The 20,159-nt window shown below is 35.7% G+C and overlaps 1 protein-coding gene across 2 annotated transcripts in view; it reads right to left on the reverse strand.

Annotated features, from left to right (window-relative positions):
- The window catches only part of CACNA2D3 (calcium voltage-gated channel auxiliary subunit alpha2delta 3), a 491,034-nt gene that overhangs the window by 121,784 nt on the left and 349,091 nt on the right, over positions 1–20,159 (reverse strand). For both annotated transcript variants that reach the window (XR_010373325.1, XM_064453883.1), the window contains exons 15-17: positions 9,266–9,337; positions 8,411–8,491; positions 4,197–4,271 (exon numbers count right to left, since the gene is read on the reverse strand). Coding sequence is in view for 1 of the 2 variants with exons in the window: in XM_064453883.1 (XP_064309953.1) it covers positions 4,197–4,271; positions 8,411–8,491; positions 9,266–9,337 (228 nt within the window). In the remaining variant the exon portion in view is untranslated. The remainder of the gene's footprint in view (positions 1–4,196; positions 4,272–8,410; positions 8,492–9,265; positions 9,338–20,159) is intronic.

Consider the following 20,159-nt stretch of genomic DNA (forward strand, 5'->3'; position numbering starts at 1 on the left):
TTCTACGGCAACAGTCACCCCTGAAAACTTCCAGCCAGCACGGAGTTGGAAGTCTGGGTGCTACTTCAGCAACTGCCGTAAGCCTCTACAAGTACTTTCTAAGTATCTAGAAAGTACTTTCCCCTTGTTCCTTCAATTGCTCCCACCAGCTGCCCTTGTGCACGCAACCAGTCATCCTAACTGAGAGCCAAGTTTATTAAAAAAAAAAAAAAAAAAACAGAAGAAACAAGAGAGGAAATCTCCAAGAAAAACATTTTTAAACATAAACCCAATGGGATAATCAGCACACAAATGCAGCTAGCTTAATGATTAAATATACTGGTCAGCATAAGATAAAAATCTGGTGCAACAGGAAGCACTCTTCGTCAGCGACTGTTTGCTATCCTGCCTGTCTACTCAGTGTCCCATAAGACAATTCCTTAAAAAGCAGTATGTCAGCTTCAGAACTAACACATATGGCTGCCGGGGTTAGTAACTCTGGAGTCAAGTAATATTCTAGCTTTACATCACCATAAGAAAATACAATAGCAATATAAACCAGTGGGGATCAAGTCAGTAATCGATGTAACTTGAATGTAAATTCTAACCCACCCAAATAATTTTAGATAATGTCTTTGGTGAACTAGCTAATTCCAGTCCTACCTGCCTGCCTATTTTCACATACTTATTGTCACAAATTTATGGGACATTTTGCCACTAGTTACAATGGTATCAGGATTCGGCCTGCAATATTCATCTAAGGGCCCAAGCCAGCAATCACTTCACTCTCAAAAACTCCACTGGAGTCAACAGAAGACTCCCATTACACACTACTGACAGAACCCAGAGGTAAAAATTACTCTTTAAAAAAAATGAAATTAACAGACCATGAATATATCACAATGAGTTCCCTGTAGTTGACAGCTTGTGGGCTACTGCCCAACATTTTGCTTTTTAAAAGAGAGACTGTTGTATAAGGTAATGAAATAAGTGCCTTCAAGATGTACACTGGGGCGAGGGATAGTAACAGAAAACTACCTTTTGCCTCATTAAAACATACCAGCGCTACAGAAATAAGGAAAGAGGAGAACACTCTTTGTCAGTCTAAAAGCTATGCACTGTTCCTGGATTTCATTACCTTCTGTTTATTAAAATATCTATTCTTTAATGGATAAATACTAATATTTTTGAAGGAAGTAATTTGCCAGAAATAAAAAGGCCATTACAGCAAATGCATGTGTTGTCAAACTCTTGCGATGTAGATAGGGAACTTTCAAATATGTATTCCTATGGCTTGCAAAGATAGGCTGTCAGATGTACCTGTGACACCTGAAGATATCAAAAGCAGTTTCAGGAGCCAAGACCAAGTCATTATTTTAGTATCATGAAAATTGGGAAACACTATAAAAAACAATGCTTTTTATATCCAATTTAGAATGTGATATTAAAAAAAAACAAACAAACATGGATTTTAATACATACAAAGATAAGAAAAAATATTCTGAAGGTAGTGGCCAATCATGAAGTAAAAACAATCGCCTATCACATTTTCCATTGCAACAGCTAGAAATTTTGAAGACAACTTCTCCCCACACTGGCATTTCCCACAAAAAAACTGTTTAAGATGACAAAGTTTACATTAGAGTGCAACAACATTTATTTCAGCATTTCAACCATGAAGGTGAACTAACGTAATTAGTCTAATATAAACTTTCAAATAGCAAATTGCAGGAAAAGATACAGAATGGTGAGAGACAAATTTTAGATCTAGTCAGTGCGTAGCTTTGTAAGAAAGGGTGTAGCAAAGTGTAACCTTGGCTCTTTTAAGCAATTTTTAGGTTATGTCTATGGTGCAGCTGGATGTGAGATAAAAGCAAAATTACACAAATAGTCACTTGACACGGATAAGCTAGCTGAGGTGACAAAGCAGCAAAGATGCAGCAGAAGAGATCTGAAGGTGCATTAAAAATGTTTGTGTATAATCCAGGTGCTTTAAGGAGGTTTTGCACAGCCCCTATTGCTGCCTTCTCTCTGCTATGGTTACCAAATGAAGCTCAGCAGGCAAACTCAGTCAGAAAGGAAAGAACATGGAAAAATGGATAAATAAGAGGTCAGAAAAATACAGAGAACACGATAACAAAACACCAAAATGCAGAAAAGTAAGAGCAAAAAATCATTACAGCAATACTGAAAATATTGGTTGTTTATCGTGATGGAAAGATTCAATGAGATTACAATCACAAATTATTACACAAAGTAAAAAATGGAAAGAAAAAAAAAGATCAGGAGCTTCTGCTTTCCGTACTCTTAATATAAGAACTACTTCTAATGAAATTTAAAAATCAAATTCAAAATAAAAAATGTGCATAAAATGGTTACAATATGAAAAATCTCTAGGAGAAGTCAAGCAGGCTGACAGAAATATATATGTTAGTATGGATAACAGAAGTATCCACTCTAATAAGTCTTAATGTTAAAATGTCAGAATGAAGTGTTTATGAGCAGAAGCCTATGTGAAACTCTTAAAAGTTATTTTAAGAGATTTTCTACATCATCCTACTCAGTTCCTGCATCTTCCTCAGCACCAATTTCATGTTGGACACTGCTGGAAATGGGATTCTGAACTAGATGGGTCTAGGTGTGGTGAATCTGTGTCATAACCCCTACACTTACATACTTCTGAAGTATGTAGTATCTTGTAGAGACAAAACACGTTTTGACTGATGGGTGAAATGCTTAGAGTTTTCTATCTTCCATAAGAGCAAGCTGTTCTTCTGAGGCTGGAAGATTTTCACTCACTAATATTTATTTATTTGAGTAGCAGAGGTCCTAATTCTCATAAAACAAGAAGATAGAAATTCATCATATGAGAAATCATAATGTAGAGTGTAGAGGTGACTGGAGCATGTTAATGTAACAGTCTGGAGTCTGAGCTCTCTATTCCTGGATATATAGCTTTAGTGACTCGCCATTGGAACAGTAAAATGGGATAATTTGCAAGAGCCACTCCTGAGAAATGTAGTGCTTATTGGTAAGTAATTCACCCAATTCTCTACAGGTATTGTCTTCCTTTCCACAGCTGTGAAAAAATCTACCATCCAGAATCATGGGTGATATTCTCAGAATAAAAATTACAACGAAACCAATAATTTTAAAGTACCTTCCCAGATACTATAATGTCTGCTTTACCATTAGATTTTCTGTCCATTTTGTAGTGAAGTTACTGAGAAAATGTTCTTCCATGCACCCATGTAAGTCCCCCAGTTGAACTTTTCATAAGCTCTACGCCCGTTAAAAATGAATGAGGAAACAATAAGCGCAAATACAAATGTTAAAATGTTAATTGTGTAATTCCTAGCCCAAATCTTAGAAAGACAAATACTTTTGCAAAATGAAAATATCAGATATGCTAATGACTTAATAAATAATGCTTTTTAATAATTTTATTTTCATATGAAATTATCCATCCAATTAATACTTCTGTTTTTTACTAAAATATTATTGAAATTGTACCTTACTTGAAGTGCCTGCATGAGAAATACATATGGCATCCATGTGCATTCAGCAGTGGAATTATTAATACTGATGCTTTGCTAAGAGTTGATAGTGATGGAACACTTGCAAGTGCTGTTCCTAAACAATGATGCAATCAAGAATGTACCAGTTCTCCAGGGTGTTAAATTGATAAACATTTGCATAACAGGCACTTCTATATTTCTTGCTATGATTAATGCAAACAAGATGATAGGGAAACTAAAGGTAAAATTTTCTGCTATTTCTCTTTTAGTACAAAAATCCCTTGTGCCCCTATTTTGCTTAAAAATATGCTTTACTGAAATTTCTGTGCATATATATGATTAGCTTTAACACTTTAACTTGACAAATAGGGGTTATTACATAGCAATACAGCATTCTGACATTCCGTTTCAATGTAAAATGAACATAATTACAGCAATTTTTGGCTCTGCCATTTTGCAGTAATGGAGGACTGCATCTTTTGCAGAAACAACCTGTATATTTATTTTCCTTGGTTTTTTCATGCCAACCTTTGTTTCCATAGGTAAATTTACCAAGAACTATAAGGTGTTATAAAGCAGTACAAATTAACTTGTCTGTTGTATTTAATTTTTTAATGAATTTTACATTATTCACACTAAAAGAAAAACAAATGCAACATATATAGCTAAATAAAATAGATCAGTAAATAATATGCTTACCAAAGGCCTAAGTTCCGGATGAGTCAAAATATATCCATTGTTTGTAATTGCAAAAGCGTATCCATGAATACCTAACTGTAAGAGTAAATGAGAAAGGCATACTAATTAGTATGGTCTCCAGTAAATTCTTAAACAAAAAACAAGGCAAGAGTTTAGTTATCCAGGGCTTAAAGATGGTATTCATAACCCTTATCCACATAGTATTTCATTATAACGTATGCAAAGCTCTGATCCTTGACATTTTGTGAAAATGAGAACCTGTCATTGTGATGAATTCAGCATATAGCACAATTTTAAAATGTCACACACAGTTTGCTATCTAGGGCACTTATTTCTGTGTGCTTTAGAGTGACTTAGATATACACATACATAGGAGACACTATAGAATGTGCCAAAGGCAAAGGGATACTGGAATTTAGTAAATTCACATATTCCCAGGAGTGGCTAGGTTCAGCTTACTTCACTTGGTCAAGAGATGTAAAAGAATAATTTAAATCAATGGTCCTGAACGTACAGTTATAGTGAGCAAGCAAGCAGTGGCCTGTCATATGTGATATTTACCTCTTCAAGTCTTAAAGGCATTTTACCTCTCTGCTAATTCAAGTTCATCTGGAGTCACAGAAGATGGCATATTTCTACTAAAGAAACTCCTGTAAGTTTACATATTTGTACTGAGTGGAACTATCTTTGAGAGTAATTAAATGCTTTATAAGGCCTAACATTATATATATAATCAAATTTAGCACTGTACTTAAATAACAATACTACTCTTTTAACTGTATGCCTATTACACAGTTGATTGCACCCACTGAACGCAAGAAATGTACCTTCAAATCATTCACATGGTCATTCTAACATCCCTTCTTAGCATAAACCTGCTGCTAATGTAGAATCTTTCTGCAGCTTCTAAATGTAACTTTTACCATGCAAAGAGTACATCTCACTGTACTTTCTCACCCATTTTTTTCAGTTCTGAAGTAATGCAATGTAACATCCCATATATCTTTATTTAAGCATCTTGATGTAATGATGTATTAAAAAACCACAAACAAACGAACAAAAAAAAACCAAACCCAAAACTCCAGAACTATCTTGCTTTGATATCTTTGATATCTTTCTCACTACTAACCACCTTTTTATTTTACTTCAGTGCATTCTTAAATGCTTTGCTGAAGTGGGTCCTCAGGAATTTGTCTGGCATAAAGAAACGTGAACAAGGTTGAGAAGTCAGAATAATTTCTAAGAGGCAAGTAGGACAGCAAGTCTGTTGGCTTCTGTAATTTTCTGGAAATATAAACCAGTGTACGATATTATGGCAAGGTCATAGAGAAAATGTAGCAGGTAGATTTATACCATCTCTCTGTGCATGATTGTGTATGGTCAACAGTATCTGCCATATAGAAGACTGTTTCATAAATTAGCGGTTTTCCTAAAGCAATAAACTTCAGTGAAAGAAATAGAAGGTGATATGTTCTTGGCATCTCTTCATAAAGGAGGGATAACCAAAATAATAACAGTGGACATATTTTACCTATTATAGTATGACAAGTGAACTAGCTGTTGGCTAAATATCACATCTCAAGTATAATTGTCTGTGTTGATAACTCCAGAATGACATCCAAGCAATGGAAGTCAGGTAAAGAAACAAATGTGGGTGGTACACTTCGCAGGAAAAAAATTTTTTGCCTATATGAGGCATACCCAGACTCCAAGGGTATTATTTTACTGTGTTGTGCAATATGTCAAACTGCAACTCTCTGCACTTAAAATGCTTTAGTTTGAGAGATACTACCACTTAGAACAGTACTGCCATTTGAAAACTTGAACTCTGTCTCTAAATGAAGAAATCAAAAGCCAAATAACTTTTTCTAACTGCTGTCAAACGCCACATGAAAACTAAATATTACTAAATCCAACCCTACCTTATTCAGGAGAAGCTGCCACTGACATCTGGGGAAGTTTAGTCTAGATGATGACTGCTGAAAATAGCTTGTTGTTATTATTCATCCTCCTTGGTATAAAACCCACCTCATCCAAGCTGAGAGAATTCCAGGTCAGCAGAATTCTATTTCCAACCAATCATTTTATATCCCTGGGTGAATTTTATTTCAGATGCTGCCTCTAGAGGAATTGGTCCCAGGGGTGATCAAGCTCTTGCAATTGCATGGTCTTTTTACTGTTCAGAAATGTTTATGATATGTGAAACTGGAAGTTATAATTCAAGTTATTTCACTAACCTAACTGCATTGCATGATATTGGTGCCTCCTGTAATAATTCTCTCTTGCATTACATCCTGCAATATAAAATGTACCTTCAAATAAAAAGTGTAATATTCAGAAAGAGGATCGTATATTACTTCCACAGAAAACTATGTCTTAAAAAATATAATATCATAAAACAAAACCAGAAATTTTCATTTTACTGCCTATCTTCTTTTCTGAAATACTGTAACTCTGCTGCAACACCTGTTATTCAGACCCCACTCTCTCTTTGGGTTCTTGTATTCAGACTATGTCCAAAACTTACAGATGACTTCTGAATAATATCACTGTGATATGGCCTTTTCTATCCAGCCATGAACAGCCAGGCTTTCATTTCTGCAGTTCCTACAACATTGTTCTTCCTTCTCATTACAAATGAAACTTGCTTTACCCATAGCTCCTTAGAAGGCTGCTCCAAAGATTGCTGCCATTGCTCCAAATTTTGCAAAGGAACAAATTTTGCTCCTGTCTCTTCTACCAATTCTATATTTCTGCATACACAAAAGTATAAGCTGTGGTTAACTCACTTCGGTGGTTAGTGCACTGAGACTGTTCTCTGTTATTTATCCTGACCAGCAATGTCTCTGTTCACTATATTCTGATACCAGTATGTAGTCATCTGCTGCCTCTTCCCAGAGTCTGCAAACTTCTTTCCAGCTGGGACAGCCTTTCTGTTCTGTGTTAGCATAGCTTCTAGCCTAGTGGGGTCCAGGTTCCAGGAAACTACTCAATGCACCTTATCAACACTAATGCCAGTATTTTATGCATTATTTTTAGCAAATTCTCATTTAATTTATACTTTCCAGTTTCTGCATATTGATCTACAAAATCATTTAGTAATTGCTAATGTATTCAAATTAGAACTAAAATCTATGGGATTTTTTCTTCCTCTTAACTAGAATTATCTACAAAAACATGTAGGAATATTCAAAGGTACCCACAAGTCAGCTTATTCCTCCACCCTCTTAGAATGAAAGCATGTCAGCCAACTTAGAGGAAAGCATGACACACAAATTTGTGCTCAGAAGAGGTACATGTGAAAATGTAGTTATTCGAATATCTGGCCTCTTAAGTAAAGGCTGTCTTCGGTATTGTATTATGTGCTGATTTGTCTTGCAAAAAAATTTCACTAGGAATTAACTGGAAAACATGAATTTAATTTTCATTTGCAAATAAAGCAGCACTATAGTAAAGCATTTCATGCATAAAGAAGTAGTGAAATACTAACATATTGCATCACATTTAAATGAAAAGTAGTTTTCTTTGTAATATCTTTCCATTTGCCTGAAGCCTACTTTTACTGTTACAAACATTTCACAATAGATGAAGAGCATCAAATTTTGAAAACTTTTAAGATAATTATTTTTTAAGAATTTTATAGCAGGGTTGTCTCTGACTTTGGAAAACTCAGTAGAGGGAAATATCTAGCAAATACTGGGTAGGAGAGAAAGAACCACTAATCTGGTTAGGCAGGAACTTGTTCAAGTTCCTCAGATGTGCCCCTTGCTTTAATTCAAGGAGACGCTTAATCTGGGGCATGGAATTGGGACAGGAAGTGCTACACACAAGCAGGAAGCATAAAGGCATGTTAAGGATAGGGTTTTGTATGCAAAGTTATGCAAATTTTCAGCATTAATTTCTGGTTATTTTGTGTGGTTGAATCATTTCATTGACTTTAATGCAGACAATACTTAATATTACCTTCTAGAGCACACTGTGATTTGCAAAAATATGAAGATCAAGTCATATATTAATTTTGGTATTAAAAACTGCACTTGATCTCCAGACTAATGGCATTTAGCAATCAGGCACTACAGAGCTAGAATTCCTGAGGACAGTGAATGAAATAATGGAGCTACATCGGTAAAAACAATATTAACATGCTAAATAAATGATGTTACATTATAGATACTATACTGAGTATAAAGGACATATTATCATTTGTGTATTACCTTATATTTTGGAATAGTTTTTAAAAGCTCTTTAACAGGAACATCTGTACCAACTACTCCCAGAAGAATCCCTTTAGATCTCTGAAAAGAACAATAAAAGATGCACTTGGAACCACAATAATAATGAACATTCTCACTGCTTATTTCACATTGCAGCTAGTCTGCAGAAGTGAATACATAACAGACAAATTAAAAAGCGGGGTTTCCAGACATTGGTACAACTCATCTGATCAAATAGCCATTTAATCAATAATATTGCTCCTTTCTACTTTACCTGCAATTCACATAGAAAAGGCATGCAAATTTTGATAGGTATTGAGCCCTTCAACAGAAATCTTCCTCATGCAAAACAGTTTTTGAATTAAAAACCACTGTTAAAAATATCTTACTCCCTTCTTTCCCAGTTTCTCCTGCCATTTGAGAAACAAAAGAAAAAGGTTAAGCATTCAGGGGAAAGTACATGTAATAATCTGTTAAATTAGTAATGATAAACAGATGTATACATCATATACATATGACTAAATTCTGAGATTATGAAATAGAAGCATATCAGTGCAAAGAAAAGGGTATAGATTATTTGCTGTAAAAAGGTAATATAGAAGCAAGAAAACTGTAAGGCCTAGTGTCATCTGAGATTTTTCTCTTAGACATAGGGTTTCAATATTTTACTATGGTTTCTAGAGTATAGGTATTTTGGATTATTTGTCCACATTTTTATGCTAACAAAGGGATACTAACTGCAGACAAAATAAGAAGAAAAATTTTTAGAGTAGGCTAAAATCTTATTAGGTTCCTGGAAGCAACTTCGCTGCAGTCACCCCACTATCACATGGCAGAAATAGTCTGAGTACTTACAGTCTCATTTTGCTTACTAAATACTGGCATGGCAACAGTTGTCATCAACACCAATCCCTGATCATCAGCAAGCTATATTTGAAAAAGAAATATCTCTCAGAACTAAGAAACAATTACAGACATGTGATTGCATTTTTCAATTACATTCTCTTAATTTTAAAAGAGATAAGGCAATTTTTGTAAATGACACTTATGTAGTTAGATTTGCCATCAGTGCAGCCCAGCCCAGCCCCAGCCCCATCTCAGCCATACCAGATCTGCCCACCCCACCATCTGCACTGGCAGGAAAGATGCCTCATCTTCATTCCTATTGCAGTATCCCAGGAGAGATACAAAGGGGCTGAAATGTGGACTGTGGAAGGAGCATGTGCAGTAGCAAAGCAGCTGGAGCTCTGTTCTACATCTTTCCCAGTGTCAGCTCTGCCAACATTGCCTCAGGCTGTTTTCTCCCAGCAAGAAACAAGAGGTCATGAGTTGCATACACTTTGTTCTGGTCCAGACTGAGATCTCATCAGCTAACACAGCAGCAGAAAGGATGACAGCCAGTTAGGATCCCAGGAGCCTCTTTGCTCCATCCGATTTCAGTTTGCTGGACAAAGAGGTGGCATGAAGCATTAGCTGATTCTGCACATCAGCTTTCAACATATTCTTTCAATTTAGGGAGAAAACAGATCTCTTGACCTTGGTTCCATTCAAGAGAAACATGTACAAAGCTTATCATTGGCCACAGGAGAGTGACATTGCTCAGACTGTTGTCTCTTCGTGCCCTCTCGCCAGACTACATCTTTGCCATAAGGCAAAGGCTGACTGTGATGCTCAAGACAAGCACTGCTCTTCGAGCCTGTAGATCCTCACCATCTACATATGACAGATAACTGAAGCAGGAAGTTGAGAGTTACTGTTAAACTCTTTCTGCCCCTATAATTTAGGAAGACATTTAAAGTTGAAGGGGTTTATCCAATCTTTAAAAGCATGACATATCCAGTTATAAGCACAGCTGGAGATTTTGTAGAACACAATTAAAGGCTGCTTTGTTGCACCTGTGTTTAGCCAAACGGACAAGGCAATAGAGACGATCTTCCAGAGAAATAATGTAGGTGACAGTCATGCCCAATTGCAACTGTGATATTTTACTACCCTTACATCAGTATCACATTTTCTGTACTGAGGAAGTATTTCTAATAAATTTTTTGAGAATTGCTGCAATTTCGATTTTTGTTTAACAAAGCTTTTGTTATTAATGAAGCAACAGCTATCAACTCCGCAGATTTTCAGAACACAAGTAATACCTTATGACCAAGATATTTTTTATTAAGCATGTTTCAGATTAACAAATCAGACAAAATCTAGAACATTACACGCCTTGCAGCTCCCAGTCTGCTTCAGGTGGGTTTCAGTTTCCCAAACAAGTATATTTCCTGAAGCACGGCACTAACTCATGGTGAGAAGGAATGTTTGCAGACATCAGACAAGAACACAAATGAGGTTTAGGATCGCGAAGATTTACATCTGATAAGGAATTGATAAGGACATGAGGTGGAACCAACCTGTGATCATGTTTGCTTTTTTGTTGTTGTTTTCCTTTTTATTAAGAAGAAATATTTCCAGCCCTGATATAATCCTTGATCTATTAAGCAATAGTGAGTTATTAAACAAAACAAACCAACCAACAAAAAACCTCAAAACAACAACTCAGCAAAACACGGGGAGTTCAGAGGTTGTACTTAAAAGTCAAATGCAGCTGAACTAGTATAAGAATTTACTCTCCTTGGCCACAGTAGTACAGTCAAGCATGCTGACATGATTTGTATGGAGAGGAATGTTCTGTGGTATGACAGTCAATAGTCCCAAGCACACGTACACCAGGAAGTGAAGAAGCATTCTGCTGATTATGGGGTGACATCTTGGAGCATTTAGAGATTTTATATGATTGCCCAGGGTGGTTGTTCTCTGACATTACGAATTTGTCAGGTATCAGTACAGTACTATTTTATGAGTCCACTCTCTCTCTAGAGATTACTAGAAACAATTTATTGGACAGGATGCCAGCCAAGGGCCTGTCAGTAAAATTTCAGGGTGTTTGAAATTCTTTAACTGGAGATAAAAAAAAACGTCTGGAGTTCCTGGGAAATTCTGAGCGAATAGGTCATTAACTCTCAAAACTAGCTTTGGAAGCATGAAGAGAATGTTTGCCCTGTAATTATGATATCTACAAGTACCACCAAGGGTTGGCTGCTGCAATCATTTCTATAGAAGTGAAATCTTATAGTCCAGCCTGTTTGGTTTTTTGTTTGTTTGGCAGATGAACAGGTTGTTGCTCACTTCCATAAGTGGAGTCAGCGAATAACTGGATGCTAGATGACTCATATTTGTGATGTTTCACTGAGTCACCAACTCAAGCTGCAGTATTTGTTTCACAGAAATTGTTAGATTGCGAGGAATTATCTGCTGGGGAGGAGCACAACTTTATTCCCTGGGCAATGACATTTTGGCATAAATACTTTGAAATAGTAGAATGTTAGCCACTGGGTATTTCTGCTAAGACAATTAGTGCTAGACTCCATCAATAAATTACAAAGAAAGCCATGATCTAGGTATTTTGCATTTTTGCTTTACAAGTCTGACTATTTCTTACATACAGCAGAGCTTTGTAACAGCTCATGCAAGTGTTTGAAAAATTTAGTGATTCTGAGGAAAAAAGAAAACAATAATATGCTCTCTAATCACTGGCAAAACTTCAGCTTGTATTAGTTACATTTAGAACAAATATATATCACAGATATCCTCAGGACTGGCTAGGATTTTTTTTTTAATCATCAGCAAATACTTAATTAGAAGTTAAGGCTTAAGTAAAAATTTTAAATATCACAAACTCAGAACAATGAAATAAATATATAATGATAAAATCACCAAATGACTCTACTAAATTTAACAGTTCAGGTTATTGTGTAATTAATAATAAACTCTTTGGTTACTCAATTATTATTTGTTTTTTCCCAAAAGAAAATGTATACAATCCTTATGATTCCCAAACTCATCAACTGGACATCACAAAGTCATAGGCTCAGAAGGGAATTATGTAGGCATGTAAAAAAGAAAATACTTTAGTCAAACATTTCTTACAGGAAACATCTTAAAGACTCTTTGGGGTTTTTTTAATAGGCAAAAAATGCATGTTTCTAAGCAGGCAAGAAATAACTTGGTTACACATAGAATCGGGGGGGGGGTGTTTAAGTGTAATCGGCAAATAAAAGAATGATACTTATCCTAATGTAATGCAGTACCATCAACAGATAGATGGTTACGAGTTACATACAGTGAAATGTCCTTGGGAATGACTGAAACATGAAGCACCATTAATTTAATCTCAATCTTTAAATAGGCTGTACCTTATCCAGTTTTGTCCTTTCAGTCTCTTAGGAGTAACTAATATGGGTAACTAATAGTAATTGTTACTGCCATTTTCACAAAGGTATGATTTATATGGCATAATAATTACCCACAGTCTGATTATTTGAAATTGTTTAAAGCTACATGATAAGCTTACTTTGTTCATCCTTACTAACCCCCACATATTCTGGGGTTTGCAGGGTTCATGGGAAACAAAGAATAAGGTTTAACAAAAATATGTTCACACACTATTATGTTTGTTATGTATATAATTTCTGCTGAAACAAAATGTTGCGGCAGACCAACTGTATTCACAAATAAGGATTAATTTGGACCAAACTTAACACAAATGTTGGAACCTCATCTAAATATATATGCAGAACCATAATAACTTTCAATTCCTCCAACGGTCTGTTTTGAATTCTTCTGTTCTTGAAGAAAAACCCTCTATTTCTTTTCTTCCCCTCTACAACTATACTGTCTTATTTCCAGTGCTTAATAATGTCTCTTTACAATCAGTCTATTAACAAATCAAGGTCCTTTCTATTTCTTCAGTCTTTATATCCCTGATAAGTTTCTAAGCTTATTCTTTACCTGGGGCACCATATTAGTTAACACACGTAGACTCTGACTGACGTTAAAGTCCTGTCTCTTACCTATTTAGCAGCGTAACAATTGCTGTGTTTTTATTTCCTTCCAGTGGTTACATAATATCAAGAAAAAGGCAAGAAAGCAAAACCTGCTTCATCCCCAACCCTCCAGGAAAATAAATATTCCACTGGCAAGCTCCAACACTTGAGGCTACCAACAGATGTGAACTAAGGAAAAGGTATGCACTTTGAACTGCCTTTCAAAACATTTTATTGCTCCGTATTTTTTGCTATAAAATTACCAATATAAGAAGCATCATTCAAATGCGTCTAAACACTTCCCAGATTCAGTACAACATCCTGCAGGGTATAAGATGGAACCAAATCAAAATTGGTGGAATAGTACAAAAATAATCTCAAATAATGTTTTCATTGGATATTGCTGCCATTTCCTAGGGATGAAATTTTCAAAGATGCTTCAGGGAGTTTAGTTTCCAAATACCACTGACATCTGCCATGACTTGGGCATCTAATCTTATTAGGCCTCTGAAAATTCTAGACAGCTATTAATTGTTGTTGCCTTATTAGGAATATTGGCAAAATATAACCATAAAGTAATCACTGAATAGCAGTTTATCAGTTTTAGGCCGGTGATGGTATCCATGCACTAACTTAGACTTTTGTTCTACTTAAATATATCTGCACAGACAAGCTTGTTATGGTCCTGTGCAATTTCTGAAGAAAATACTTCCTGATTTCAGAAGTGGATGTGAATTCCAGTTTCTTCAAATTCTGAATTTCAGATTACTGGAAACAGAAGGAAACTACCACAAATAAAAGATAAGAATTCAAAGTCAACGCTTAAGGCATTGTCAGATGCTTCAGTCAGCAAATTAAAATTAGTCAAATGAAAATGAAATGAGAAAATAAATATAAGGATCCAAAAATTTTGGACTGAAAAATAAAAATGGAAAAACAGGCAATAAATTACTCATGGCTTTTTAGAAAGTATTACAGGTATCAAAGTAAATTTCTTAGACAGTAATTTCTCAAAACAGGCAGACAGGGCCAGGCCTGTATTATTTATTCATATTTATAGAATAAATATTTATTTATATTTACATATACTTTCGTATATGTCTATTTCTAGATCTGTATTTTTAAAAGCACTAACCATCTTAAATGTCTGACGTCAGCAAGCCTTCACTCTTACAAAGTCATCTTCATGCTAAAAAATACAGAACTCTGATAATATGCAGTATGGCACTAAGTACCTGTCATTTTAGATTGTCCTTACTCTGTTAGATATTTATCCTCCATGGAATAGAAGTAGTTCCTGCTTTTTCCAAAAGCCAAATTAGCATGTTTACATGAGCCTTATGCATTTCAAAGCAAAACCCTGAGTTTACCTTATCGCAGGAATTCTGCAAAGACATTTTATTCAAGAAACTGTTTATCCATCCGAATATTGGAACATTTTTATTTTGTAAGCATGGAATGTAATATGGGCAAGCAGGCTGCCTCATAAAACATAGGTAGTTACTGTTCAGGGAAAAAAGAAAAAGAAAAGAAGAAATGACCTAAAGTTTAGTTTCATTTCTTCTGCTCCAATGCAATTAAGTTGTTCTCCAACTGATTCATTTTGATTAAGGACTGCAGTTGATGAGTGCTGTAATCAGCATCTCCCTTAATGAATCAGGAAGATGCCTTCATGAGAGGAAACACAGATTGTCTCTGCCAGTTCACATACAAAGGCATCTTCCTTCATAAACACAATCTGTGCTTCCTCTCTAAGTTCAGTTCTCTCAAACCTCAGTAGTCTTAACTATTCCCGTATTCCTGTATTCAACAGAATGTTGTATTTAGGTTTCGGTCTGTTCGGAATATGGTAATTCCACTGGAGAGGACTGGGAGTGAGAGTAGGAGTAGGACGGCAGTGATTAGGACAGATCATACGAATAGTGGGGTTTGATATTGTGATAGGGCTGGAGGTTTTATGTTAATAGCAGTTGTGATGAAGTTAATTGCCCCCAGGACTGAGGATACCCCTGCTAGGTGGAGGGAGAAGATGGCCAGGTCAACTGAGGCTCCGGCGTGGGCTAGGTTTCCAGCTAGTGGTGGGTATATGGTCCATCCTGTGCCTGCTAGTCAGACTAATCTATTGACCAGTACTGGTCTGCCTATTTCCTCAGACAGGATACAACCAGTGGATGTGTCTGGAAGTCCCCAACAATGTATGAGACTTGAGTGGCTTCTGCTGTCTACACCAGTGTTTTGATCCTGAATGAATCTCCGCAGTAATGTGAAAGCAATGTGAAGGCTAATTACAGTCCTTCTTGCGGCAAAGGCACACTACCTACTGGAACCCCTGAACCCAGGCAAACCACATATACACAGGTGGAATTCCTTTGCAGTAAGGTATTTTTTCATAGTCAAGTTTCTCCTCTGAAAACCAGAAAAAAGGATTCTTCCCTATGCTGAATGAGCATCTCTTTTTCAGTACTGCCTGTGTACAATTGTTTTCATATTGCAGCAGCTATTGTTCTACCAGCAGTTTCAAAAATTCTTCTATTTTCTACCTTTCTGCAGAGCTGTTAATTTCTGGTTTAGTTTTACATTTGAATGCAATACAAATTTCATCTTCTGCTAAGAATATCAACTCACAATAACATAATTCCCTCTAGGGTTTATTATTAAACCAAAACCAACAAAACAAACCTCATTTTAATTTCCTTCTGAGCTTAGCTTCCACTCAAGATATTCATTAATTCATTTTCTTTCCTTTTTGCCCTTAGCAGAAGGTATCTCTTTTACATCATGAGTGAAACTAGTAGACCAAGAGGTGTCAGGTGATTCTGGGAATATTTAAGCAGAGTTCTGCCACCATTTAAGCAGAACCACCATTACAAGAGAAATACAGGGCAACTTTAGCCTCAAAGATCTATGAAATGCCAGTGATCCGACAGTGCTTGACGGGATAAAGAACCTACAAAAATGTCAAATTGGTACAAAAAGAATTAATGGGAATTCAGTTCAGTGAAACATTAAATGTATGTGGATTCATGCATACGGGTATATGCTTATGGGAGACTACTGAACTGTACAGCACCTCAGATATCTCTTATTCCTTCAAGTCTGGATAGATATCCTCATGTAAATACAAGTAGTTTAACTGTTATTATTCCTATGGCTCTCTAAAACATGGAATTACAATGGTAGAGCAAAAATACATGTATTTCAATGCTTGAGTTCCATTCATTTGAAGTTTGGATGAATTATGCTATGGAATATTAATTTTTCAACATGTTCATCTAATAGTATTACAAAAGAGTAAGTTCTTATAGTTTATCCAACTTGCACTAGTATGCTTCACATAAGAATTGCAAGGCTACTTTGGATGACATTGGCAAGAAAAAGTAAAACTAGACCCCCCCAAAGAAAAACAGAGTTTTCAGTTAGATCCCAGGATTTTGTACGTTATCATCTACAGTCTAAAATGATGAAAGAAAGAGACAGCATTAGTGGTTTGCTAACAGAAAGCTGTTCTGTTGAAAAGACCTAGTGGTAACAGTTTTAGGCAAGAATCTATACAAGGGCCATAGACACTTAGTTTGATAAAATGCTTAGCAAACAATAACAAACCTTTAAAAATCATCTCAAGAATTAGGAAAAATGCATTCCCAGGCCAAATGACTCTTGACTGTTTAGAATAAAGAAACAGAGCTTACGCCCTGATAAAGTCACGGATCTGTAATGCCTAGCAGTAGTATTTTTTTGATTGGAGAAATCCATTTAACTGCTAAGGTTTTGCCTTTAACTCCTTGCTGTACAGGGTTACCACCCTCAGAAAAACCCCAAATGACTCTCCAGAAACAACAAATAAATAAGCATCCACTTACTCCTCATGGGAAGCATACAAACCCAAGAGAGTTTAGCCTCACATCTAGCACTAACATCCATCCCCCAGGACAAAGATTAAGGCAGGCTCCAGATTTACTCCAGAAACACATATAGAGGAAAGAATATCCATTTCCTTAGGTGTTTCCATTATGGCAATAGGAATTTGAGAAGGATCTCTGAAACATTTTCCACAGGAGTGTATAGTCAAGAAGAGTTACAGTAGGTTGTCCAGAATTTCTGACACAGAGTGAGTAGTGTCCATAGCTATTACTGCTAATACAATGTTGTTCTTGTCTACATATATAGTGCAACGATTATAATAAAGCCGGGCTCTGCCAGCGACAGACCAGTGGATATCTCCTGAGATGGAGAACAAGTAACAACAGTAAGAAAATATGTGTTCTTTTTTAGATGCTATTCCTGATTTTTTTCAAAGTCAATATGCAATATTGTTTCACTTCAGCTGCCTATGAAGTGGTATTTTTATATTTTCTTAAATATACACATTCCCTAACTGTTATTGATTAATATAAAAAAAAGCAAATTAAATTAAGTAAACAACAAATTTGATGGGGCAATTCTACTTTCTGTTGCTAATTTTTGAACTGTAATTAGACACAGAAAGAAAACAAATGTTGAGATCTAAAACTCATATTTTTTCCAGTATCTTTCAGAGTTTAGACTTTGTGATTTAGACAACCAGAACTTGTGTCAGGGTTTCTAGAATTTTATCACCAACTTTCAACACATTAAGAAGATATTCATCCAAGAAAATATTAGATCTGAAACCTCAAAATATCTTTTTTTAATACAGGATTATTATGTCTATGATATATATCAGGAAATCCTAGCAGGACTGCTCAGCCCAGCTCAGAAGTTAACTTCCATAGTGCTAATTCTATCTAGTCCTCATTTCCCAATTTAAATAATGCCTAACAAAACAAAGAGTAAAACATTTTTTACTCTATCTTTTTTGTTGCTTGACCTATTCTTCATTTTTGCATTTATATTGGACTGTAATAACTGTAATGCATTTCCACAGAACAGGATAGCTGTTGTAGCAAGCAGTGTCAAGTAAAGTCAGAATCATCTCCCACCAATTCTGATACATGGAAACTATCAAATAACCACAACAATGCCCAAATTTGCTCATAGACTAATCTGTAGGCCAATAATATTACTTTGAATTACTCTGAATTATAATTTCTCTGGATCTACAGTGTTCCTAGTTGATTTTTCACCATCCCACAACAGGAGCTTTGTTTTCCACAACATTTAATTAAATTACCAATAGGTTGAAATGCAGAAAAGGTCCATAGGCCATCATATCTAGAGGACAGAGCTTAAAATTGGAGCTAACATTCTGAATAAAAAAATGAAACAAGGCTAGGAGATATGATGAGGCTAACCAGATGCACTCAAACAACAGTTTGAGGAGGGCTGTGCAGCTATGGTGACATAGGAACCTTTGGTCTGTAGACCAGGAAGGAAATAGGACTTAAGGGACTTGAGTGAGGAAACAGGTCAAAGTGAAGATCTGCTGGCACAGGATTTACCAAGCTGATTTACCATGAACCTTTACCCACTGCAGACAGCAGTTCTGTAGGGATATATCTGAAGTACGAGGATCATGCTGAAGTTTTTGTTTTTTCTTCACTACCGTGTTATAACTCTGCCACCTTCCCAACCCACACCCCTTCTTCCTTTCCTCACTCTGCATAGGCTTGCTTCATGAGGTGGTGTCTTTTCCTGTGACTGTGTACTTTTATGTGCTGAGTAGTGTCATGAGGCAGGCTGGAAGCATCAGAGAATTGGAATTTTACCATATAATTGTGTCTTATATAGACTACAAGAATAAAGAATACCTATTATTTTGGCTTAGATTCAAACTATGGCCTGGGACAATATAGGAGCCTGTGCGAGTGTATTAAATTAGAGAGACATTTCCATGTTTAGCACACAGAAATGAAACACCAAAAAACTTTTATATTGTAAAATAGTTAGATTTTGCAAATTGCTGACTCAAAAGTGTTATTAAAATTCAGCTTACTTGTTGAGGAGTGTGAGAGAGAATTCTGGAAACTAAATTTAAGATTGCGATTAACGTAAGTGAAAATTGTAATGCAGTTTCGTGAATGGATCACTCAACTTTATATACATTACAAAACTGAAAGACAATAGCCTGTTATCAGCAGGAAACAGATCCAAAGGAATGCTAAATCAGGGTCAAAATGTTTACTTCATGACTATTTTGTACTTCATTAGATTCAATTTTACTCCTATAATTTTATAAAAATGCTAAAATCACTAGCCATGGACTTCAATGAAATAGCAGCTTTGCAAATTTTCTATTCCCAGTGACAGTTAATTCAACACTTCAAAGTATAAGAAGGTAAATGATGCAGGGAATGATAAATGATACTCCCAAATGGCTGAAAGATGATAGCATCAATATAAAAGGAGTGCAAAGCACTACTTACAGAAGTTAAGGGATAACACAGAAAAAGAGAAGAAAGCTGTCAGGAACTTTTGGGTAACAAATATCATCAAAACATTTCTATATGGAGGAAATATGATTCCGTTCATGGGAGAATAATTTTAAATAAAGTTCCTAAATGTTCCTACACGCAACTATTTTTGTGTGATTTGTTGCCTAATTTATTCACTTCTACCTCTTCACACAAGCCAAGTAGAATAAAACATCACAGCAGGAGTAGGACAACAGATTTTTGAATCCTGCTGTGTTTGCTCAAGAAAGCAAGTAAAGCTTTCCTCCTAGGAAACAAAACACCTTTTTGAGCTACTAAAGAAGAATAGCTTTTGTTCATCAATTAATATAAAAGCTGCTTTTCAAAAGTGTTTCCAAGATAAAGGTCATTTTGGAAGCCAAACTGAAAAAGTCTGAAAACTGGTAAATTTGAGTTATTGGTTTGTTTTATTACAATTATCACAGCCCTGTGGAATGGTTACCTAAAAACATGCAGAAAAGCAACATGTAGGACATATTAAATTCA

The sequence above is a fragment of the Phalacrocorax carbo genome, chromosome 6 (genome assembly GCF_963921805.1).
Source record: "Phalacrocorax carbo chromosome 6, bPhaCar2.1, whole genome shotgun sequence".
NCBI lineage: Eukaryota > Metazoa > Chordata > Aves > Suliformes > Phalacrocoracidae > Phalacrocorax > Phalacrocorax carbo.